This window comes from Kogia breviceps, chromosome 4 (genome assembly GCF_026419965.1).
Source record: "Kogia breviceps isolate mKogBre1 chromosome 4, mKogBre1 haplotype 1, whole genome shotgun sequence".
Taxonomy (NCBI): Eukaryota; Metazoa; Chordata; class Mammalia; order Artiodactyla; family Physeteridae; genus Kogia; species Kogia breviceps.
Genome location: NC_081313.1, coordinates 110,218,446 through 110,243,348, shown reverse-complemented (window position 1 = coordinate 110,243,348; position 24,903 = coordinate 110,218,446). Strand labels below are relative to the sequence as shown.

Sequence of the window (24,903 nt, the reverse complement as noted above, 5' to 3'; positions counted from 1 at the left end):
GAAGACAAACCAAACTGTCTGTATTAAAGGGTAATTTATCATTCCTGTAATTTTGATTGTTCGTGATTTTAAAATTTAAAACTCAATTCCTTTAGCATATCAACCTAAATGGTTTAAGTAGACTTACATGTCACCAAATGATTTGTTTATTTTTATTCTTTTCATTCCAACCCTCTGAATTACTATATTTTAAATGAATAGTGGGGTTTGCCCACAGTGGGTACTTAAAGGAATAGAGTTTCTAATTCCCCTGTATGGCTTTGTAATTAGAGAATACTGCATAGACTACCAAGACTGGTTTTAAGGGAAAGTAAGTTTTGGTTCTTTAATACAAAGCTTGATTGTCCTTTAAAATTCTTTCTTTGGAATTGAATTTTTCTCTGTGTATGTGTTCATTTTCTTGTTTCCTCTTTCTTTGGTTCCCGTTGGGCTCATTTCTTTGTCTTCCAGGCAGTAGCAGCAGCAGTAGTTCAGACTCCACATGTTCTGTCATAGAGAAACCTCTGGATAAGTTCTTGCCTAGTGAGTGGTAGCTCTTAAATTCTCTAACAGAGCTTTGGCTTTTCCATAACCCATGGGCTTCATTTGAGAAATGCTGCACTGCTCCCTGTCATTACTTAAAGAATACATGTTGGACTTCTCAGTAAAACAAAGCATGTGATGACTTTAGCTCCCCTCTTCATTGCTTCCAGTTAACCATAATTGTTAAAACATATGCTTACGCTTATGTTTGAGACAATGGAAGAGAGAGAGTCATGCTTTTGCAGTTGAGATAATGTAAAGAGAGCTAGTAAGCTGTATAAGAGAATAACTCTTGGTTCCTTTTATGTTTCATGATACATCCTAGTCAGTGTAAGGGACCTGTAATAACAAAATCCTGAATTTCTTAAGGTACACCTTATATTTGGTGCCCTTTATAACATGTCTTATAGTTACAAAGATTTTACGCCTTGGTGTCCTGTTCTTAGGGGTAGCTTAAGATTGAAAACTCCCAAATAAAGAAAAATGTAAAGTTTGAAGCAAGTAAAGATAGGTTGAATGGTATTTTATTTCAAATGGCCATTTATCCCTGTTTCTGAATTACCTGATTGATTTTAAGAAACTTTCTAAGGTATGATTAGAGAAGTCAGATCCACACGAAATTGTTCTGCAGGATCTATCTAGACTTATTTCAAACCTAAAGCCTTTTTCTTAAACTGTAATTTAATAAATTAAGTTGAAAAGTATTATTAATTTTATTTATATTTTAGTTTTCAGAAGAAAAGAGAATTGATGCTTTCTTGTACTAGTTTGCAGCTTACTGCTTTTTAAAGCATTATCTGTATTACCTACCTTTCCAAAACTAATAACAAAAACATTTGGTTATTGTTCTTATGCTTTTAGCTTGCTAGAGGAAGACTTCCAAGAATATTAGGAATTTTCTCTATTGCAATTCTTACATTTTACCAAGACAATAATTTTATAGGCTAACCTATAAAATACATGAAATTGCTTTAGAAACCATGTAGAAGTCTCATTTGTATTATAAGCTGAAAAATATAGAAAATACCTGAATGGGAGGCATTATAATTTACTTTTCTGTTTTAAAATTTTACTTTAATCCTTAGAAAGTAGTTACATCAAAGTATATTATGAAATGAGTTGTACCTTGTTGAGTTCAAGCAGTTTTAGTTACTCTTTATATACCTGACATATAACATTGAATTCTTTTGTTGCACTGTGGATGTGTTGGTGAAGTGGAGAGATGGTTGTCCCAGCATGTGGTTGCTGTGCGTACCTTCCCTTTTAAAAATATGAATGGCCTTTTTTTTTTAAGGTGTTCTTTGTTTGAATTATCAGTTGATCATTTACTTCTATAGAATCATTATTATAATTACCCTTAACAGTCTACTAATAAGTTGAATGCAAGTTTGTTATTATACAGGTGTACTTCACTTTATGCAATAAATGTTTTTTTCTGAAAAAATTGCTTATAAATCAAGTTGGGAAATCAATTGTATTGGGAGAACTTGCTGTCTTTAAAAATTCTTTATTAAATGCTTTTGTTAATCACATAATCACTACAGATTACTTTAAACTCTAGTTGGTTGAACTTTTTGTGTTGGATTTTCTTAAAGGGGGGCACACCTGTAATGTATCCTGTTAGAAGGTCATTGAATTGGGAAATTTCGAAAATGAACAATGTGACTTTTGCTACTTTTAACTTATTAATATTTAAAACTGGCTTAATTTTCTGTTTGCCCTTTTAGATTACTTCCCAGGTCTTAGCAGGTTCCCAATTCTATGTCCACCATTTGTTGCTGAACTGTTATGTTTGCAGGAGTTTGGGAGTCAGTGTGAGCTCTTAAGATTGATTTGAATTGTAATCTTACACTAAATCTTATTATCTTGTTTAAATTATTATCTCTGATTATGTTGAATATACTTTTCTTTTTGCATACAACTGCTCTTTTTCAGTTTTTATAATGATTTATTCCTATACTTATACTGTAAATAAATGCTGTTATACATTTTTCTTTGTTTTACAAAAGAAATAATGTTTTTTCTTTTTTTCCTCCTCATCTCTGTGCATATGCTTCCTGTCTACGGTTTGCTTACTACTTCTTATTGAAAGATCAAGCAGGTTGGTGTGATTGATTTGCACTCCATGTGGTAAAATTATTTAAACTATAAAGAACTTTGTTGTTTAACCACATTACATTTTTTTTAATTTAATGATTTTTTTTTAACAAGGTAAGTATCTGTCTTTGTATTTTAAAATATCTTGCAACTTTAGCTTTTTTAAAAAAAAAAAACTTCCTTTTTTACTAAATTCTTTTTTAAAAAATTTATTTCAGTTTTTATTGAAGAAGATAGTAGGAACATAGGAACTTTTTTTTTCAATTTTATTTTTTTATACAGCAGGTTCTTATTAGTTATCCATTTTATACATATTAGTGTATACATGTGAATCCCAATCTCCCAATTCATCCCACCCCCCACCACCCTCCACCACCACTTTCCCCGCTTGGTGTCCATATGTTTGTTCTCTACATTTGTGTCTCAATTTCTGCCCTGCAAACCAGTTCATCTATACCATTTTTCTAGGTTCCACATATATGCATTAATATACAATATTTGTTTTTCTCGTTCTGACTTACTTCACTCTGTATGACAGTCTCTAGATTCATCCACGTCTCAACAAATGACCCAATTACGTTCCTTTTTATGGCTGAGTAATATTCCATTGTATATATGTACCACAACTTCTTTATCCATTCATCTGTCGATGGGCATTTAGGTTGCTTCCATGACCTGGCTATTGTAAATAGTGCTGCAGTGAACAGTAGGGTGCATGTGTCTTTTTGAATTATGGTTTTCTCTGGGTATATGCCCAGTAATGGGATTGCTGGGTCATATGATAATTCTATTTTTAGTTTTTTAAGGAACCTCCATACTGTTCTCCATAGTGGCTGTATCAATTTACATTCCCACCAACAGTGCAAGAGGGCTCCCTTTTTTCACCACCCTCTTCAGCATTTGTTGTTTGTAGATTTTCTGATGATGCCTATTCTAACTGGTGTGAGGTGATACCTCATTGTAGTTTTGACTTGCATTTTTCTAATAATTAGTGATGTTGAGCAGCTTTTCATGTGCTTCTTGGCCATCTGTATGTCTTCTTTGGAGAAATGTCTATTTAGGTCTTCCGCCCATTTTTGGATTGGGTTGTTTGTTTTTTTAATATTGAGCTGCATGAGCTGTTTATATATTTTGGAGATTAATCCTTTGTCGGTTGATTCATTTGCAAATATTTTCTCCCCTTCTGAGGGTTGTCTTTTAGTCTTGTTTGTAGTTTCCTTTGCTGTGCAAAAGCTTTAAAGTTTCATTAGGTCCCATTTGTTTATTTTTGTTTTTATTTCCATTACTCTAGGAGGTGGATCAAAAAAGATCTTGCTGTGATTTATGTCAAAGAGTGTTCTTCCTATGTTTTCCTCTAAGAGTTTTATAGTGTCCAGTCTTACATTTAGGTCTCGAATCCATTTTGAGTTTATTTTTGTGTATGGTGTTAGGGAGTGTTCTAATTTCATTCTTTTACATGTAGCTGTCCAGTTTTCTCAGCACCACTTATTTGAAGAGACTTTCTTTTCTCCATTGTATATCCTTGCCTCCTTTGTCATAGATTAGTTGACCATAGGTGTGTGGGTTTATCTCTGGGCTTTCTGTCCTGTTCCATTGATCTATATCTCTGTTTTTCTGCCAGTACCATATTGTCTTGATTACTGTGGCTTTGTAGTATAGTCTGAAGTCAGGGAGTATGATTCCTGCAGGTCCGTTTTTTTCCCTCAAGACTGCTTTGGCTGTTTGGAGTCTTTTGTGTTTCCATACAAATTTTAAGATGTTTTGTTCTAGTTCAGTAAAAAATGCCATTGGTAATTTGATAGAGATTGCATTGAATCTATAGATTGCTTTGGGTAGCATAGTCATTTTCACAATATTGATTCTTCCAATCCAAGAACATGGTATATCTCTCCATCTGTTGGTATCATCTTTAATTTCTTTCATCAGTGTCTTACAGTTTTCTGCTTACAGGTCTTTCATCTCCCTAGGTAAGTTTATTCCTAGGTATTTTATTCTTTTTGTTGCAATGGTAAATGGGAGTGTTTCCTTAATTTCTCTTTCAGATTTTTCATCGTTAGTGTATAGGAATGCAAGACATTTCTGTGCATTAATTTTGTATCCTGCAACTTTGCCAAATTCATTGATGAGCTCTAGTAGTTTTCTGGTAGCATCTTTAGGATTCTCTATGTATAGTATCATGTCATCTGCAAACAGTGACAGTTTTACTTCTTCTTTTCCAATTTGTATTATTTTTATTTCTTTTTCTTCTCTGATTGCCGTGACTAGGACTTCCAAATCTGTGTTGAATAATAGTGGTGAGAGTGGACATCCTTGTCTTGTTCCTGATCTTAGAGGAAAAGCTTTCAGGTTTTCACCATTCACAATGATGTTTGCTGTGGGTTTGTCATATATGGCCTTTATTATGTTGAGGTAGGTTCCCGCTTTGCCCACTTTCTGGAGAGTTTTTTTTTTTTATCATAAATGGGTGTTGAATTTTCTTTTTCTGTATCTATTGAGATGATCATATGGTATTTATTCTTCAATTTGTTAATATGTTGTATCACATTGATTTGCGTATATTGAAGAATCCTTGCATCCGTGGTATAAATCCCACTTGACATGGTATATGATCCTTTTAATGTGTTGTTGAATTCTGTTTGCTAGTGTTTCGTTGAGGATTTTTGCATCTATATTCAAGTGTGATATTAGTCTATAACTTTCTTTTTTTGTAGTATCTTTGATTTTGGTATCAGGGTGATGGTGGCCTCATAGAATGTATTTGGGAGTGTTCCTTCCTCTGCAATTTTTTGAAAGTGTTTGAGAAGGATGGGTGTTAGCTGTTCTCTAAATGTTTGATAGAATTCACCTGTGAAGCCATCTGGTCCTTGACTTTTGTTTGTTGGAAGATTTTTAATCACAGTTTCAATTTCATTACTTGTGATTGGTCTGTTCATATTTTCTATGTCTTCCTGGTTCAGCCTTGGAAGGTTATACCTTTCTAAGAATTTGTCCGTTTCTTCCAGGTTGTCCATTTTATTGGCATAGAGTTGCTTGTAGTAGTCTCTTAGGATGCTTTGTATTTCTGCGGTGTCTGTTGTAACTTCTCCTTTTTCATTCTAATTTTATTGATTTGCGTCCTCTCCCTCTTTTTCTTGATGAGTCTGCCTAATGGTTTATCAATTTTGTTTATCTTCTCAAAGAACTAGCTTTTAGTTTTATTGATCTTTGCTATTCTTTTCTTAGTTTCTGTTTCATTTATTTCTGCTGTGATCTTTGTGATTTCTTTCCTTCTACTAACTTTGGGTTTTGTTTGTTCTTCTTTCTCTAGTTCATTTAGGTTTAAGGTTAGATTGTTTATTTGAGATTTTTCTTGTCTCTTGAGGTAGGCTTGTATTGCTTTAAACTTCCCTCTTAGAACTGCTTTTGCTACATCCCACAGGTTTTGGATCGTTGTGTTTTCTTTGTCATTTGTCTCTAGGTATTTTTTGATTTCCTCTTTGATTTCTTCAGTGATCTCTTGGTTATTTAGTAATGTATTGTTTAGCATCCATGTGTTTGTGCTTTTTACATTTTTTTCCCTGTAATTGATTTCTAATGTTATAGCGTTGTGGTCTGAAAAGATGCTTGATATGGTTTCAGTTTTCTTAAATTTACTGAGGCTTGATTTGTGACCCAAGATGTGATCTGTCCTGGAGAATGTTCCATGCTCACTTGAGAAGAAAGTATAATCTGCTGTTTTTGGATGGAAAATCCTATAAATATCAATTAAATCTATCTGGTCTATTGTGTCATTTAAACCTTGTGTTTCCTTAGTTTTCTGTTTGGATGATCTGTCCATTGGTGTAAGTGAGGTGCTAAAGTACCCCACTATTATTGTGTTACTGTCAGTTTCCTCTTTTATAGCTGTTAGCAGTTGCCTTATGTATTGAGGTGCCTCCTGTGTTGGGAGCATATATGTTTATAATTGTTATATCTTCTTCTTGGATTGATCCCTTGATCAGTATGTCTCTTGTCTCTTGTAACATTCTTTATTTTGAAGTCTATTTTATCTGATATGAGTATTGCTACTCCAGCTTTCTTTTGATTTCCATTTGCATGGAATATCTTTTTCCATCCCCTCACTTTCAGTCTGTATGTGTCCCTAGGTCTGAAGTGGGTCTCTTGTAGACAGCATATATATGGGTCTTGTTTTTGTATCCATTCAGCGAGCCTGTGTCTTTTGGTTGGAGCATTTAATCCATTCACATTTAAGGTAATTATCGATATATATGTTCCTATGACCATTTTCTTAATTGTTTTGGGTTTGTTTTTGTAGGTCCTTTTGTTCTCTTGTGTTTCCCACTTAGAGAAGTTCCTTTAGCAGTTGTAAAGCTGGTTTGGTGGTGCTGAATTCTCTTAGCTTTTGCTTGTCTGTAAAGCTTTTGATTTCTCTGTTGAATCTGAATGAGATTCTTGCTGGGTAGAGTAATCTTGGTTGTACGTTCTTCCCTTTCATCACTTTAAGTATATGATGCCACTCCCTTCTGGCTTGTAGAGTTTCTGCTGAGAAATCAGCTGTTAACCTTATGGGAGTTCCCTTGTTTGTTATTTGTCTTTTTTCCCTTGCTCCTTTCAATAATTTTTCTTTGTCTTTAGTTTTTGCCAATTTGATTACTATGTGTCTTGGCATGTTTCTCCTGTATGGGACTCTCTGTGCTTCTGGGACTTGGGTGGCTATTTTCTTTCCCATGTTAGGGAAGTTTTCGACTATAATCTCTTCAAATATTTTCTCTGGTCCTTTCTCTCTCTCTTCTCCTTCTGGGACCCCTATAATGCGAATGTTGCTGTGTTTATTATAGTCCCAGAGGTCTCTTAGGCTGTCTTCATTTCATTATTTTTTCTTTATTCTGTTCCACAGCAGTGAATTCCACCATTCTGTCTTTCAGGTCACATATCCATTCTTCTGCCTCAGTTATTCGGCTATTTAGTCCTTCTAGTGTATTTTTCATTTCAGTTATTGTATTGTTCATCTCTGTTTGTTTGTTCTTTAATTCTTCTAGGTCTTTGTTAAACATTTCTTGCATCTTCTCAGTCTTTGCCTCCATTCTTTTTCCGAAGTCCCGGATCATCTTCACTCTCATTATTCTGAGTTCTTTTTCTGGGAGGTTGCCTATCTCCACTTCATTTAGTTGTTTTTCTGGGGTTTTGTCTTGTTCCTTCATCTGGTACATAGCCCTCTGCCTTTTCGTCTTGTCTGTCTTTCTGTGAATGTGGGTTTTTTTCCCACAGGCTGCGGGATTGTAGTTCTTCTTGCTTCTGCTGTCTGCCCTCTAGGAACATTTTTGTTTCCAAATAATCTTCTTAAGGGAACAGTTCAGAAATAATTAGATTGATAGTGACAAACACATTGGATATTCTAGACCTAATTAACAAAATAGACAACAAAACCACATGGCATAATCATTTTTCTAAATTCTTAAAGACTCGTTAAGCCAAATTTTAGAAATACAAATGTAAGTGATTTCATATTCAAGCATTTTCCTCCTTTTTTAAAAAAAATATTCTTTTTTTAAAAGAGTATTGTTCTGAGTGGGAATGAGTGTCCCTTCATTCATACGTAGAAAGTAAAATCTGTATGAATATAGAGGTGAGTGACATGACACACCTGATGTCACTGTGTCAAAGCAGTCCCTCCTGCCCTAACTCAGAGCAGCTCCCTTTCCAACTCTCCAATCAGCATTCATGGCATCACTGCCCTTTCCTTCACCAGAGCTCACAACATTTGCTCTGAATCTTCCCTTTTCTTGCCAGTCTCTTCCCATTTACTATCAATTTTTCATACAAGGTGCCTCCCAGGAATGTTGCTTCTTCTTCATAAGCCCAGCCACTTCTCAAGGATAATGCCTCAACCCCTGTACAAGTGTCCATTCTGGTCTTCCTGCTTCCACTCAAATCTCCTGGGCTCAAAAGTGCTGGTGTGCTCTTCTTCATCTTTAATTTTTATCACACAGTTCTACTGCTTGAGAAATAGCACTCCAAGGCCCTTATTATCTGACTTACCCTCTGCAAACTCATAGCTCATTACTTTAAAAAAGATATTCTGTTATAGGTCCCTGTAAGGCTGTGTTGTTTACCATACCTAATGCTAAGTTTTGATGGGAGTCCATCGACATGGTATCATACTCATCCCTGCCTTCTTACCAGAAAATAATGACCATTATTAATAATATAATTTAATAATTTCACCATTAACCTTTTACTTTTTTTTAAAGAGAGGAATCAAATGTCTGGTTATGTATGCTCATGGGTGCTCGTGTAATGAAAATGAAATTAATTCAGTTAACACTTCCTGAAATTCTTCTCTTTAACTTTACCTTGCCAAAGTTCACCTTCACAGTTTTGGTTAGAGCACATGGTAGAGAAGTTAAAATATTAGCACTCTGGTTTGGCTCAATTAAATACTCTATGACATTAAAATTCTTTTTAGATTTTTTTACCTGAAATTTTGTGCTGAAAATTTACACTTTTAGAAAAAGAAAGTGTTTTTTTTTTTTTTGGTTGGTTGGTTGGTTTGGTTCATTAATATTTTTTAAAAATCTTAAAAAAAAACAGTGTAAAAGTAACTTTTCATGAAACCATGTTTTTAAGTGCCTGGTTAGGAGAGTTGGTACCTATTCACATTTAGCTTAAAATATTATTTGGGGAGAAATAAGATTTATCAGACTGTTCTGCCTAAAATAATATGTTACTTGAATATCAGAGTTTTGAAACTGAACCTAGCTATATATAGATGCATGGTCATCTTTATGAAAATGGTATGAGAGCACAGTAAGATTTTTGCTGCTAAAACATCAGTTTGAAAATATTACCTGAATGGTTTTGAATAACTAATGCAATTCAGGCATAGTAGTAATTCATCAATATGTATGTGCTTTTGTATTTCTACCTATAAATTTTTTTTGTTATTTTACTGCTTCTTAATGGGTTTGGAAACTGTATGTTTTTAACTAAGAAAACAGTTGCAACCCTAGGAACCTAAAAAATTAATGTACATGTGTCAATCAGACCATTTACTCTATACCCCTATGGTTTTCACACATACATTTTTAATCTTAACATATTTGCCATTTTTTCTTTAAATATTTATAATTTTGAAGTGGAAAGGAAGTTATAATTTTTTAGTGCATACACTTACTTTATACCTGAACTTATACTTTCCCCCCTCAAATTTCTAAGAAATAGTATTACTGATGGGAAATCCTTTCTAGGAATTTGTTGGGAATAGGAGTTAGATTACTTTTTATAATTATTTCTTAACAGTGTAATTCAGAATGTTCAGTATAGGTGATTGTGCCAAAGAATCCAACAGAGTCAGGTCTACGGCCTGACTTTGGGATTGCAGTGAATCACACCACACCAAAGCGTGAATTTGGATCAGTGCTTTTGTTTACTCTTTTATTTAACTTATTTGTTTCATGGTTTTAGTTTGCTTTGGACTTTCTTGTATTTCTATAGAAGTGAAGGGTAACATATTTTAAACCTTTGGGGGTTTTATATGATTTTAACCCAAAGAATTAAAGCCTCTGAATGATTCATCATCTCATGGTTCCTGAAAGAGTTTATTCAGATATATATCTCCATCATCTTTATTTTTCAGTTCTCTTTCCTTGTTAGGATGAGGGGTTAGCTTTTGGTGGAGACATTAACAGTTTATAAAAAACTCTTCTTCTTTACACTCTTCTGTGGTCCTCTGGGAAGGAAGTTAAGAATGACAGAAAGCTTTCAGGAGAGCCTCAGACCAATTCTACGAAAAATTTGATTGTTTTTCTGAAGGAAAGTATGTTTCAAAGAAATTGTATTACCAGAAATGAATTATCTTTGATTCAGTTTCATAACCAGTTTAATAAGCTAGTTTTTCTTTTCTCTTTTTTGGTTTTTCATTTTAATTTCATGATTTTGAAATTCATTCAGTAAACTTTTATTGAACGTCTATTATATGTACATAAAACACTCTACTAGACATTATAATCAAAATAATCATTTTGAAGCTGTATTTCTAGCTGCATTATTTTGTAGTGTTTCTACTTATATTTGACACTTGGAACGTTTAATCTGACTTAGGGAGATTTAGGATCCTGAGTTTGACATCATAACAAGCCATTTTAGTTCATTTAAGATATGATGATATATTGTGACAGCAACTGTAAAATACCTGGTTAATTCATATGTAACTGTTGTATAATTAGTATAGAGTTACTTCCTTTAAAAGTATACTATGAAATAAAATACTTTCAAGTAATTTTATCAAACACAATTTTAGAAAACCTCTGAAAATATATGTTTAAAACTACTTATAAATTCTGCCTGATATTTTTATCTGTATATTTTATACCTATATGGGGCTTTTTTAAAAAATAAATTTATTTATTTATTTATTTATTTTTGGCTGCATGTGTCTTTGTTGCTGTGCACGGGCTTCCTCTAGTTGGGGTGCATGGGCTTTCTCTAGCTGCGGTGAGTGGGAGCTATTCTTCTTTGTCGTGTGCGGGCTTTTTTTTTTTTAAGAATCAATTCTAGAGTGGTTGAGAGTCCGCCTGCCGATGCAGGGGACATGGGTTTGTGCCCCGGTCCGGGAAGATCCCACATGCTGCAGAGCGGCTAGGCCCGTGAGCCATGGCCGCTGAGCTTGTGCTCCACAACAGGAGAGGCCACAACAGTGACAGGCCCACGCACTGCAAAAAAAAAAAAAAAAAAAAAAAAGAATCAATTCTGCTTATTTATTTTTGGTTGTGTTGAGTCTTCGTTGCTGCATGTGGGCTTTCTCTAGTTGCGGTGAGCGGGGGCTACTCTTTGTTGCAGTGTGTGGGCTTCTCATTGAGGTGGCTTCTCTTGTTGTGGAGCACGGGCTCTAGGCATGCGGGCTTCAGTAGTTATGGCACATGGGCTTAGTAGTTTTGGTTCACAGACTCTAGAGCACAGGCTCAGGAGTTGTGGCACATGGGCTTAGTTGCTCTGCAGCATGTGGTATCTTCCCAGAGCAGGGCTCGAACCCATGTCCCCTGCCTTGGAAGGCAGATTTTTAACCACTGTGCCACCAGGGAAGTCCCTTTTTTTAAAAAAGAAATTTATTTATTTATGTATTTTTGGCTGCGTTGGGTCTTTGTTGCTGCATGTGGGCTTTCTCTAGTTGCGGAGAGCAGGGGCTACTCTTCATTGTGGTGCAAGGGCTTCTCATTGTGGTGGCTTCTCTTGTTGCAGAGCACCGGCTCTAGGTGCATGGGCTTCAGTAGTCGTGGCATGAGGGCTCGGTAGTGTGGCTCGTGGACTCTAGAGCACAGGCTCAGTAGTTGTGGCGCACGGGCTTAGTTGCTCCACGGCATGTGGGATCTTCCCAGACCAGAGCTCGAATGCATGTCCCCTGCATTGGCAGGCAGATTCTTAACCACTGTGCCACCAGGGAAGTCCCTTTGTGACTTTTATTTATTCATTTATTTTAATAAATTTTGTGGGGAGGTGTTTTGAGAAGCCACTTGATTTTGTACCTGGTTATCAGAAAAAAGTAAATAATCATATTGCTTTTTTGATGATATGTGTTATTTGGGGACAAAGATCTTTGCTTTTTTTAATTTATTTAGTTTTCCTGTTTATCTCTCTCTCTTTTTTCCCCCTCCTAATCTCTTATGCTTCTTTTTCACTTAATTCTGTTCTTAGTTATGATTGCACAGTGGATGACAGTTTGAATTTAGCAGTTAAAAAGATCTTTAAATAGAAATAAAATATATTATTCAGTTGATTTCCTTAAAATGTTGACATTTGATTTTCTCTTCATGAGGAATGTATCTTTTATATTGAAGATAATTAATGTGTCTGAAGCATTGACTCTGAAGTGACTGTTGGAATTAAATGACTCAAATAGGTAAAAAGAAAGTTTCCCCAGATAAAATGGTTGAAATGCAAGCAAAAATTGATGAGGAGAGAAAAGCACTTGAAACAAAACTTGACATGGAAGAAGAAGAAAGAAACAAGGCTAGAGCTGAGTTAGAGAAACGGGAAAAAGATCTTCTGAAGGCCCAGTGAGTATTACTGAATTGAGATGGATTTGTGATTTAAATTTCCTAGTTTTTCTCATAGGATGTATAAGCAAGAAAATTGAATAATAATTAAAAGCAATACTACACAGTTGTATAGTTTGATAAAGATGTTACATAATTATATTCCTATTTTGAAATTTTATATCCAAATCCTTGTTAAATTTGGGGAAATTTAGTAGAATAGTAGATAAGTGATGGATACAGAGTGTTCTCATTTTAATTAACAGGCAAGAGCATCAGTCTTTGCTAGAGAAATTATCTGCACTGGAGAAGAAGGTAATTGTTGGTGGTGTTGATTTGTTGGCAAAAGCTGAGGAACAAGAGAAACTTCTTGAAGAATCCAACATGGAACTGGAAGAAAGGAGGAAAAGAGCAGAGCAACTTCGCAGAGAACTTGAGGAAAAAGAGGTAATGTAAATTTTTGGTTTTGGTTGATGCTTCACGTAAGGTATTTAACTTTTCTAGTGAAAAGCTGAATATCTATAATCTTAATAAAATTTTTTAAAAATAAATTTATTTATTTATTTTTAGCTGCTTTGGGTCTTTGTTGCTGCGTGTGGGCTTTCTCTAGTTGCGGAGAGTGGGGGATACTTTGTTGCGGTGCACAGGCTTCTCACTGCAGTGGCTTCTCTTGTCGTAGAGCACGGGCTCTAGGCATGCAGGCTCAGTAGTTGTGGCATGCGAGCTTAGTTGCTCTGTGTCAGGTGGGCTCTTCCCGGATCAGGGCTCAAACCCATGTCCCCTGCATTGGCAGGTGGATTCTTAATCACTGTGCCACCAGGGAAGTCCCAGGTGTGCAGGCTTCACATAGCGGTGGCTTCTCTTGTTGTGGAGCATGGGTTCTAGGCATGTGGGCTTCAGTAGTTGTGGCACGTGGGCTCAGTAGTTGTGGCTTGTGGGCTCTAGAACGCAGGCTCAGTAGTTGTGGTGCATGGGCTTAGTTCCTCTGCAGCATGTGGGATCTTCCCGGACCAGGGATTGAACCCATGTCCCCTGCATTGGCAGGTGGATTCTTAACTACTGTGCCACCAGGGAAGTCCCTTAACAAAATTTTAAAGCCTATCTGTGGATTTCTTTGAAAGATAATAGTTGCTAAACATTTATGTCATTTGTTAAATAATTAAACTTTAGATTTAGTGGAGAAATTTTTTCTGAAGTTTATCACTTTATGTCATAGCAAGAACGCTTGGATATTGAAGAAAAGTATACCAGTTTGCAAGAAGAAGCGCAAGGAAAGACCAAGAAATTAAAGAAAGTTTGGACTATGCTGATGGCTGCGAAGTCAGAGGTTGGTCTTTTAGAAGTTGCCTATTATTGTAGTTTGAATTTTTTAGAAAAGAATTTCTTTGATTAAGTATGATTAAGAATCCTAAAGGAATCATAATGTGTGCTTACAATTTTAAAGAAATAAAATTTTTGCCTTTATTTGCAATTTTTAATATCAGCTGTTAAGCTAAATTGTTTATTTCCAACCTTAACTAATAACACGGAATAGACAATGATAGATAGTGTTATTCTGTCCATTGTTTTTGTGAAAGAACTGGATAAGCTCTTAAAAGGTTTCCTAGATCACTGTCCTGTGTCAGATGGAATTGTTTTGTATTTAAAATCTTGTTTGTCCTTAGTATTTTCATTGATTTTCCATTAGATGGCTGATCTCCAACAGGAACATCAGAGGGAAATTGAAGGCCTCTTGGAGAACATTCGACAACTTAGCCGGGAGCTTCGACTTCAGATGCTTATTATTGATAACTTCATACCTCAGGATTATCAGGTAAGTGGAAAGTTCTCTGTCTTAGGTATTAGGTCACTTGGCTGGGGTTAAGGACTAAAGAAATATAATTTCTAATTTAATTAATGGTAAATGTTTACATTTCAGTTGCTGATGATAAAATTTTCTTGAACTAATGACCATCACATTTCACTTCAGCTGTTAACTGTTCTTAATACATAATTCTCTGTTTGAGTAACTAAGTATCCGAATAAGAATTTCTTAGTCATGGGAGGAAGGCCAAATTCATGTAATTCATGTAAAAGTATAGGTCCTGTTTATTCTTTCAACATTCTTTATCCTATAATTAGAATAAACAAAACTCCTGTGCTAACCTTTTCTCCTTGTTTATGGATGCTAATTCTGTGTGTGTGTGGGGGGGGAAATGGTCAAACATACATAAAATTTACCATTTTAACTTTTTTTTTTTTACATCTTTACTGGAGTATAATTGCTTTACAATGGTGTGTTAGTTTCTGCTGTACAACAAAGTGAATCAGCTATAAGTATACATATATCCCCATCTCCCCTCCCTCTTGCATCTCCCACCCACCCTCCCTGTCCCATTCCTCTAGGTGGTCATAAAGTATTGAGCTGATCTCCCTGCGCTATGCAGCAGCTTCCCACTAGCTATCTATTTTACATTTGGTAGTGTATATATGTCCATGCCACTCTCTCACTTCCTCACAGCTTACCCTTCCCCCACTGTGTCCTCAAGTCCATTCTTTATGTCTGCGTCTTTATTCCTGCCCTGCCACTAGGTTCATCAGTACCATCGTTTTAGATTCCATATATGTGTGTTAGCATATGGTATTTGTTTTTCTCTTTCTGACTTACTTCACTCTGTATGACAGGGTCTAGGTCCATCTACCTCACTACAAATAACTCAATTTTGTTCCTTTTTATGGCGGAGTAATATTCCACTGTATATATGTGCCACATCTCCTTTAACTGTTCATCTCTTGATGGACATTTAGGTTGCTTCCATGTCCTGGCTATTGTAAATAGTGCTGCAGTGAACTGTTTTTAAGAGTACAGTTCATTGACATTAAGTACATTCACAGTGTTGTGCAGTGATCACTACCATCCATCTCTAGATATATGCTAACTCTAAATACTAGTATAATTTTAAAATCTCAGCCTCTATTATTCTTTTCCCCAAATTTCTGTCTTTCCAGTATATTTTAGTAAACTTTAACATTTATTTTTTTAACATCTTTATTAGAGTATAAGTGCTTTACAATGGTGTGTTAGTTTCTGCTTTATAACAAAGTGAAACAGTTATACATATACATATGTCCCCATATCTCTTCCCTCTTGCATCTGCCTCCCTCCCACCCTCCCTATCCCACCCCTCTAGGTGGTCACAAAGCACCAAGCTGATCTCCCACTGCTATGTGGCTGCTTCCCACTAGCTATCTATTTTACGTTTGGTAGTGTATATATGTCCATGCTACTCTCTCACTTTGTCCCAGCTTACCCTTCTCCCTCCCCGTTTCCTCAAGTCCATTCTCCAGTAGGTCTGCGTCTTTATTCCCATCTTGCCCTTAGGTTTTTCTGACTTTTTTTTTTTTTTTAGATTCCATATATATGTGTTAGCATACGGTATTTGTTTTTCTCTTTCTGACTTACTTCACTCTGTATGACAGTCTCTAGGTCCATGCATCTCACTACAAATAACTCAGTTTTGTTCCTTTTTATGGCTGAGTAATATTCCATTGTATATATGTGCCACATCTTCTTTATCCATTCATCGGATGATGGACACTTAGGTTGCTTCCATCTCCTGGCTATTGTAAATAGAGCTGCAATGAACATTTTGGTATATGACTCTTTTGGAATTATGGTCTCAGGGTATATGCCCAGTAGTGGGATTGCTGGGACATATGGTAGTTCTATTTGTAGTTTTCTAAGGAACCTCCATACTGTTCTCTATAGTGGCTGTACCAATTCACATTCCCACCAGCAGTGCAAGAGGGGGTTCCCTTTTCTCCACACCCTCTTCAGCATTTATTGTTTCTAGAGTTTTTGATGATGGCCATTCTGACTGGTGTGAGATGATACCTCTTTGTAGTTTTGATTTTCATTTCTCTAATGATTATGATGTTGAGCATTCTTTCATGTGTTTGTTGGCAATCTGTATATCTTCTTTGGAGAAATGTCTATTTAGGTCTTCTGCCCATTTTTGGATTGGGTTGTTTGTTTTTTTGATATTGAGCTGCATGAGTTGCTTGTATGTTTTGGAGATTAATCCTTTGTCAGTTGCTTCATTTACAAATATTTTCCCCCATTCTGAGGGTTGTCTTTTTGTCTTGTTTATCGTTTCCTTTGCTGTGCAAAAGCTTTGAAATTTCATTAGGTCCCATTTGTTTACTTTTGTTTTTATTTCCATTTCTCTAGGAGGTGGATCAAAAAAGATCTTGCTGTGATTTATGTCAAAGAGTGTTCTTCCTATGTTTTCCTCTAAGAGTTTGATAGTGTCTGGCCTTACATTTAGGTCTTTAATCCATTTTGAGTTTATTTTTGTGTTTGGTGTTAGGGAGTGTTCTAATTTCATTCTTTTACATGTAGCTGTCCAGTTTTCCCAGCACCACTTATTGAAGAGGCTGTCTCTTCTCCACTGTATATTCTTCCCTCCTTTATCAAAGATAAGGTGACCATATGTGCGTGGGTTTATCTCTGGGCTTTCTATCCTGTTCCATTGATCTATATTTCTGTTTTTGTGAGAGTACCATACTGTCTCAATTACTGTGGCTTTGTAGTATAGTTTGAAGTCAGTGAGCCTGATTCCTCCACCTCCATTTTTCTTTCTCAAGATTGCTTTGGCTATTCGGGGTCTTTTGTGTTTCCACACAAATTGTGAAATTTTTTGTTCTAGTTCTGTGAAACATGCCAGCGGTAGTTTGATAGGGATTGCATTGAATCTACAGATTGCTTTGGGTACTAGAGTCATTTTCACAGTGTTGATTCTTCCAATCCAAGAACATGGTATATCTCTCCATCTATTTGTGTCATCTTTAATTTCTAACATTGATTTTTTAGAATTTATTTTGAATCTATATACAGCTTTAAGAAATTTGTCTGAATATAAGCCTTAGTATTTTATTTCCTTTGGACCTCAGCTGCACAGAATTAATATTTGGTTCACAATATACTGTCCTTTATGGTCCTTCGATGGCCTATTTTTATTTAGTTAATGAGTTATTTTGTAGTGAACTTGTCACCCAAAACAAAAGCTAGGACCATGGTAGTGACCTGTTTCTAACCAAATGGTTTCCCTCTCGCCTTTTCTATCCCTTTACCTCTTCAAACTCAAGGTAACCACCATCCTGAATGCCATGTTCTTCATTTACTTGCTTTTTATTTTTATACAGTTTAATTGAATCTACATATATTCCTTGAAAGTATATATTTAAAAATATATAAAAGGGGCATCATGCAGTATATAATGTTTTGAAACTTAACTTTTTTCACTTACTATATTAAGATTTTAGTTCCATGAATATTTTTCAGTATTATAAATGTTATTAAATTTTAAAAGTAGATCATCTCTGATTCTTTTAAAAGGAAATGATTGAAAACTATGTCCATTGGAATGAAGACATAGGGGAATGGCAACTAGTGAGTATTAACCTTCATCCTTTCATGAAATACGGAATACTTCCTGTAGACTGCAGTTGTACTGGCTACAATGCTGAGAAAGGTGGTCCAGAGGATGAATCAAATGAGAAGCCACCGGGGTGGATAAGATGTTTTAATAATTATGTTATAACACACAGAATATTCTGTGTGTTATACATAGTAGAGATGGTGTAGGTTGGTGTATTGGACTGAATGACCTCTGGGGTCCATTTCTATTCCAGCATTCAAATCATGTTTTATGAGTGTACCATCAGTATATCTCATAGTAATTTGCCTCATTCATAGTATTAATTGCTAATTAAGATAATTCTCCTCCCCTTCTTTTTTCCTTTTTTGAGAAATGTGTTGCCTACACAGGAAATAACATGAGAAAGCAGACTCCAGTTCCTGATAAAAAGGAGAAAGACGTAAGAGTGCTTTTTTTTAAAAAAAAAAAAAAAACAGTTGGTTCTTTATAGGAATGTGGGTCACTAAATTGTGTTATCATCATGATATCTATTAATCAGCTCAGCTGAAAAATAGGCTACTATTTTGAGAATAGAGGCCCTAGGATGGGGTGATTATTAGGACAGTTGTGTTCACCTTCAGTCGTGATGGCAGGCTTATCATTTCTACAACAAGAGTGGCATGTAGTTCTCTTTGGAGTCTCTTTTCACCATCTCTCTGGGCCTTGGGGATTTGGTTAGAGACTAGATTAAGTCTGTCCTTTTCAAAGCTGGTCCTAGTCTTAGGTCAACAAGAGGAAGTAGCAGCTTTAGGGAAAAATAGCAACAGTTTTTCTTTACTAGTAAGGAATTTATAGTGTGTCAGGGCTTCTTCACCAACACTTGGTGAATACATTTGAGATAAATGGCATTAGAAAAAGATATCTTTAGATATTTATTTGGTTTTGTCTTTGGCTTTTTTCCTAAGAGTTTATTTAGTATTTTAAATCTTCCCCCAAATCTGGTTTAAATTCTTCTGTAAGAATGTCTTGTGTTTATTTCCTTTACATATAGCCCTTTGAAGTGGACCTTTCCCATGTGTATCTTGCCTATACTGAGGAGAGCCTACGGCAGTCCTTGATGAAATTAGAGAGGCCACGGACTTCAAAGGGGAAAGCAAGGCCAAAGACAGGGAGAAGGTAAGAACTGTCTTTGAGTCCCATGAGCCAAAGGCAGTGAGATTTTCAAATTAAGTACATTTAAAGGAAATTTAATTAACATGATAAGTATTTTGTCTGATATATTTAACTAAATATGAAGTCCTTTGTAGTTACGATTTGAGTAAATAAAATCTGGCTAAAGAATTAAGGTCTTCCAACTTCTTTAGCCCTCCTGAGTAGTAGAATTTATTGTTAATTTACTTTGTTCTTTCCAAATGTATAATAAGTCATTACTATTTTAATTCCTTAATCCTTACACTAATTATTCTAGTGAGATGCTAATTAATTTGCCTCGTTAGACTCCGGTATTGTATTTAGCTGATTCATTTTTCTGTCATGAATACTGCCCCAAGAACCTTGATTTCCTCAGTCACCAGTTAAATAAAACTTCTCTGTCTTTCCCTCTCCTTTGACTATTGAGTAGTCTATATGTATTGTAACATAGCCCAGAGAAATGAGGATGGGAAAGCCCTGGGCTGGAGCTTATTTCTTCTCTCCCTTCCCTACATTAAGTACTGTTAAGCTTATTTAAACTGACTAACAGACTTTGGGGCTCCTGAAATGATAGGAAATAATAAGCTTATATTTTTCCCTACTTTGAGTACCTAGACTTTTGAGTTACATGTAGGGTGAAGTCTAAGTTTTAATATTTTTGTGTTACATAATCCCATAGACATAACCTAAGTTTTATAAATTTGGGGAGGAGGAATCAGTAGCATATTAAAAGTGTACAAATTTTTACTTTCTTCAGCATTTAGATGTCAGACATTAAAAGCATTTCATATGCCAACAGAAGCCATGCATGTAATATTAATGAATGAAGCAAATCAATTCAAAGAAACACCAATTCCTCTATGTCTTTGACTTTTCCACTTTTAATGGAGATATTTTCCTCTTAACTCTGCAGTTAGTAAGAAAAGTAACAGTGCAAGTATGATGATAAATGGTAAGACAGTTGCCTTCAGTGTGGGAGAAAAATAGGCAGTGGTGTGGGCTGGGGCAAAACGGGGCGTGTTCTGTCTGGAGTGAGTGGCCTATTACCCTGCTTCTAGTTAATTTGGGGAAAGAGGACCCATGGTTTGTGGATCTTCTTGTTTCAAAGGAGAAGCCAGAAATCAGGATTATTTACATGAGATCTCCATCTTTAGTCACTTTTTAAAAGCTATGTGGACCTAAAATCAACAAGCAAATAATTTGATAAGGTATCTGGATACAGTTTTCAGAATGCTTATTTTAAAATATGTACTTTTTTGGTTTAATCTAAAAAAAAAAAAAACTGTGAGCTAACATTCGACGAGCCAAACCCAGCATCTCTGTGCACCAGAATTAGGCTGCTGTATTATGAAAACAGTAAATAGCCATAATTATAGACAAATATACACGATAAATGGTTTATTTATACTACATTACATTGCTTGACAGTGTTCAATGTGATATTCCTCATTAGAAGCACATATTTCAGTGTGCTAATAAGCAAAACTGCAATAAACATGGTAGATTAATGGAACATTTCCATCATTTCCCACACAGTCATCTGTGAGTTGTTGCTTCAGATGATTTGTGACTCTGATTTTCACTGAATAAGCCGGCATCTTTAGCATACCCCAGAAGAGATAATTGGGGGGGTTCAAATCTGGCAAGCATGCAGACTGCTTGGCCTGTCCACATTGTCTAGTCCAGTTTATCGTTCACTCACTCCTTCATCACTGTGGGTGGTGGAGTAGAGGGCCATGCTCTTGTGCTCACCCTAGGTGACCTTTCCCTAGCCTGAAAAGGCAGACATTAATTGATCTCATGGTCAAGCATGTCAAACCTTGGCCTGTTTCTAGACTCTATGGCTGCCTGGTATTATCTACTACATAATGTAAAGTGTTTGCATTTCAGTCTTTTAGGAAAGCATTCATGTTTTCTTTTTCTCTTCTCCAAACAGAAAGCGTTCTGCAAAGCCTGAAACTGTAATTGACTCTTTACTTCAGTAAATTTTACAGACTTAAAGTCAGAATAAAAATTAGTGATATCCTCATGCCTGGACAAAACCTTTAATTAAAACACTGAAGACTTTTGTGTTATTTCAGATAATGGAAGCTGTAGATCATGCAGTAAGACTGGAACTAATAATTTGCCTAATAACTTTTACTCTATATATTAAGTTAATATAACATTAAAATTGTACAACTGGTAATTGTTCAAATTGTCATAGTAGTTTTCAACTTATACTGTGCAGGGAAGTTGAGAGAGCAGCTTATACTATAGAGAGTTGCATTTTAAATGTATACATAAATCTGCTAGTGATTTACTCAACTACTGTATATTTAGATAACCGGATATTCAAAGTAGAAAAAAAAAAATGTAAGTCCTGTTTTGCACATAGAAAGTTGCAGGTCTAATTGTCCTCTGTTTTCCTGTTATATATGAATGTATGGGCTGCAAATCTAAGAAATGATTCTATCCTAACACCCACCTGGCCTTTTAAAATATGTTCTAATTTTTATACTAACATTCATCGTTTAAAATATGAGATGGGTGATCTTATTGATCTATAGAAAATTTTATAATTCGATAGTCAATCTTTAGAAGTATGCATGTTTAAAAAACAAAAGTTGAAGATATGTTTCATCTGGACCTCTCTTGATTTTTTTTGCCACTTTGACTTCAAGTCAAATTTTTTGTTTGTTTGTTTTGGTTTCATGTTTCTTGAAACATTGAATCTGTACCTGAATATAAAGGAGTCACAGCTGCAGAAAATTAAGCCAAATACTGGTCACTAATATTTGCCTCTATGGGTATTATTTTTTTTAATTCACTTTGAAGCATGACTAACTGATGCTTACCTGTGTCTGAGTTCTAAATTTTGATGAAAATTGCTCTGTTTCTCCCAACTGAGAAAGGTCTCCGTTTTCTAGAAAATACAGACAAAGCTAGAAAAATATCTTTTAATTCTTTGCCTTTAAAACACTTTGTTTTGTCTTTCTTCTTATTTTATAAAGAAAATATTCTTCCCTGAATTTCTTCCATTGACAAATCCAGTTAGACCATCTCTAAAATAAAAATTATTTTTATTTTATAGTAAAAAAAAAAGTCATAGATGTTTGTTCTTTTGTTGACTGCTTACAAAATTTTTGTTTTTTTAAAGTTATGCTACTCCAAAACCACTATATATATATAATATATATATATTTTATGAGTTTTAAAATTATGTAATCAGCCCTGAAACACATTGGCTACAAATTTTAAGACTTCATAAATGAGTATTTATTAAGTTAACATTATTTTAGTAAGTTTGGTTAAATATTGTTTTATAATTACAAAGATGTATATAGAATGGGAGTGAGCGAATGTAGCGTTATTTGTGAGGTGGTGGTAAAAATGTGTCCATAAATTTAAAGTACATTCCAAAGGTGATGTACTAAATATCCTGTGTATTGTGAATATTTTCTAGGTAATAAGAATTGCAGTTAACTGGCAGCATTTTCTTTGTAACATGTAAGATAGTTAGACATTTATAACTTTGTGGGGCATTGTTTAGGTACCGTGAAGACTTGAGGTGAATTTATGTCTTGTAAAAGCTTTGTGTAAGCAGAATATCTTGGCAATTATAGATGCATATTTAACTATTAATAATAACTTCAGAGAAATCTTAATTTTACCAGTAGGAAAAAAATATGACTACTTTTTCTTTTTAAAAATGCACGTGTCTACCCTTTAACCATCCAGTTAATAGAAGAGGAATAACTTTAGAATTAAGCTTTAAAACATTATAGAAAATTTAAGCCAGTATGTTAGGTTTTTTTATTTTCCACGCCACAGCAGTAACAAAACGAAATCTATAAAAAGTCAAAACGTTGAGAAATTTTAAAAACAGGTTACTTTAGCAGTTTTTTTTAAAGCATTTACACTAGAACTGATTATACCAGATGGGCATTAAATATTCATCTTATATAATACCAAGATTAGATATTGGAGCCAGGCCTGAGTATCCATGTGAAAACATGGGAACCTGACTTTAGAGCTCTTTACTTAGCTCTAATCATAGTAGTTCTATGATTTCTTCACAGTTACTTTGTGTCATTGTCCACAAATGAAATATTTTGTAACTTTGGTGTTAATTTCATGAAAGGCTATAGATGAACAAACTTGCTCATTATTTGATATAAGAAGCAGATTTAAAATGAGTGTCACATATAAGTAGGTTATTGAATGGCTGTTTTTTTCTTTAATTTAAAAAAGTAATATTTATTAAAAGGAGCCTTGGTAGAATGTTGTTTGTGGTATGTTCTTTAGTAAACCTTGCAATTACATGTAGTAATAAGGATATTAAAATATAATAGTATTCCCCATTTTTGTCTAGATTCTTGGGAAGTATAAGAGTAATCAAGGTGGGGTGTCTACATCTATGTGTTCGTCCCACAAGTAGAATAATCCATTTGACATGCTGTGGCATCTACTTTCTGGGAAAAGGGGACTTTTTTTTTGCTGCAAGAAATTTAAGGTTACTTTGGGGGAGAGGGTGGTGCTACTTTAACTGTAACATGCTTTTAAAATTATGATTATAGGTTTAGGTTGTTTTGTTTCTTTCTAGTCTTTTAAAAATATTTTTTCCCTTAACTCTTATCTTAAGGAAAGTCCCTCCCTTTCCTACAGGGCTGTGAATTAAAGAATGGGTAGAGTTTACATTTAAGTATGCCAGTGTCTGCCCAGTTTCTTAATGTATGCATTTGTTTTCCTTTTTAGTTATTCTTTGATCTAAAATGCTAGAAGAAAACATAGATCTTCCTAGTGCCTTTGAACTTATACTGTAGTCTAATTTAAATCATTAATAACTTCAATAGCATTACCACAATACTGTATACTGGCCAAAATTACAAATCATATAATAAGTTTGTCGTATTAATTTCAAAAGCCAACTTTCATTGTATTTTATGTATATATTGTATTTGTTCAAGTTGTATATATTGATATTGTATGTATACATACAGCATGGTTAAATAAGAAATAAAAATCTTTACCTAATGCCTGTAATAGTGGTCTGCTTCTTTACTGAGCTATTTTTGTGTTTATGTCCATCCTGATCTTAATCGGCAGGTTCTTTTTGCTTGGCTCTCAGTTTCATGAGGTTAAGAGAGAACTGTGTAATTTCACACCAGAAACTCTTAATGTTGTGGGTCTTTAAACAAAAATCATCATGATACAGAAACCTGGGAGAGATGTTTTTTAAAATGCCCCTTCACATTGATAAAATTTATTTTCATCAAAAATATTTTAATCCAAGTTTTGTTATCCTTGTCATTAGGTGTTTGAGAACAGAAACTTAAAAAAGTCTGTATGGAAAACGTATCTCACGAAAAGGTAAAAGGAGATGTTTCTTATTGGTAACGATATCATGATCTCTTCTTTTTAATGAGCTTAAAATATCTCCAGAACAATAACATTGCTTGTATTATTGTTAATCATGTGTTCTTTGGACAAACATTTATTGATTACCAGGCACCGTTCTAGGCAGCCTCAAGAAATTCACAGATGGACTTCCCTGGTGGCGCAGTGGTTGAGAGTCCGCCTGCCGATGCAGGGGACGCGGGTTCGTGCCCCGGTCCGGGAAGGTCCCACGTGCCGCGGAGCGGCTGGGCCAGTGAGCCATGGCCGCTGAGCCTGCGCATCCGGAGCCTGTGCTCCGCAACGGG

The 24,903-nt window shown here is 35.0% G+C and overlaps 1 protein-coding gene across 2 annotated transcripts in view; it reads left to right on the top strand.

The window, feature by feature from the left end:
• KIF3A (kinesin family member 3A) overlaps nucleotides 1-22,293 on the top strand; it is a 79,902-nt gene extending 57,609 nt beyond the window's left edge. Inside the window, exons 10-19 of one of the 2 annotated variants that reach the window (XM_059063366.2) lie at nucleotides 451-522; nucleotides 2,615-2,623; nucleotides 12,494-12,650; nucleotides 12,896-13,076; nucleotides 13,846-13,956; nucleotides 14,317-14,442; nucleotides 18,007-18,060; nucleotides 18,420-18,488; nucleotides 19,080-19,204; nucleotides 21,156-22,293. In XM_059063366.2, the coding sequence (XP_058919349.1) occupies nucleotides 451-522; nucleotides 2,615-2,623; nucleotides 12,494-12,650; nucleotides 12,896-13,076; nucleotides 13,846-13,956; nucleotides 14,317-14,442; nucleotides 18,007-18,060; nucleotides 18,420-18,488; nucleotides 19,080-19,204; nucleotides 21,156-21,204 (953 nt within the window). In that variant the 3' untranslated portion in view covers nucleotides 21,205-22,293. The remainder of the gene's footprint in view (nucleotides 1-450; nucleotides 523-2,614; nucleotides 2,624-12,493; nucleotides 12,651-12,895; nucleotides 13,077-13,845; nucleotides 13,957-14,316; nucleotides 14,443-18,006; nucleotides 18,061-18,419; nucleotides 18,489-19,079; nucleotides 19,205-21,155) is intronic. The other variant, XM_067031589.1, reaches the window with a different exon arrangement.
• The last annotated feature ends 2,610 nt before the right edge of the window (nucleotides 22,294-24,903 follow it).